General features: G+C 69.9%; 1 protein-coding gene across 1 annotated transcript in view; it reads left to right on the plus strand.

The window, feature by feature from the left end:
* Positions 1 to 589, plus strand: part of MSRB1 (methionine sulfoxide reductase B1) — a 2,832-nt gene continuing 2,243 nt past the window's right edge. The window contains 1 exon segment of the mRNA XM_009994820.1: positions 1 to 195. Within this exon segment, the coding sequence (XP_009993122.1) occupies positions 1 to 195 (195 nt within the window).

Here is a 589-nt window from a genome sequence, read left to right on the forward strand (position 1 = left end):
ATGCAGCTCATCGCCTCCCGGAGCCTGCCAAGGAGCTGCTGCCTGCAGTTCACCTTCAGAGCCCGCACCTTGCCGCATGCCGGGCCGCTGCCACCTCCCGCAGGAGCCCAGAGGGGACCGGGCTCAGCCCCCGCATCGCCCCTGGCTCCGGGGGATGCGGGAAGGGTGGTCCGCGCTGCTGAGACCCTGGCGTGGGTGCGGTGCGGGAGCCCCCGGCTTGTCCCAAGAGCTGCCCAAGCTCCATCCCCCGTCCCCTCCCCGAGGGTCCCCCGCTCCCGCAGCACCGGTACCTGGGAGGTCCCAGTGAACCGGGGAAGGGTCGGTCCTGGTGCTGGAGGAGGAGGTTGAGAGATCCCTGTGGTGCCTCGGGTTCCGGGGGAAAACCGAGGGGGGGAGGAGGATGACGGGAGGCTCAGGGAGGACCGGACACCAAGGAACAGAACTGGTGGTGGTGCTGGGGGAGCCCGGCCGGTCCTGACCCAAGGATGCCGGTGCCGAGAGAGGAGAGTCGGTGTCGGAGGCGGTGCCGGAGGGTCCGTCTTGTTCCCTGTGTCGGTTTGGATCTCAGCGCTGCCGGTGCCGGAGCATC

Source organism: Chaetura pelagica, unplaced genomic scaffold (assembly GCF_000747805.2).
Source record: "Chaetura pelagica isolate M959 unplaced genomic scaffold, ChaPel_1.0 scaffold1820, whole genome shotgun sequence".
NCBI classification, from domain to species: Eukaryota; Metazoa; Chordata; class Aves; order Apodiformes; family Apodidae; genus Chaetura; species Chaetura pelagica.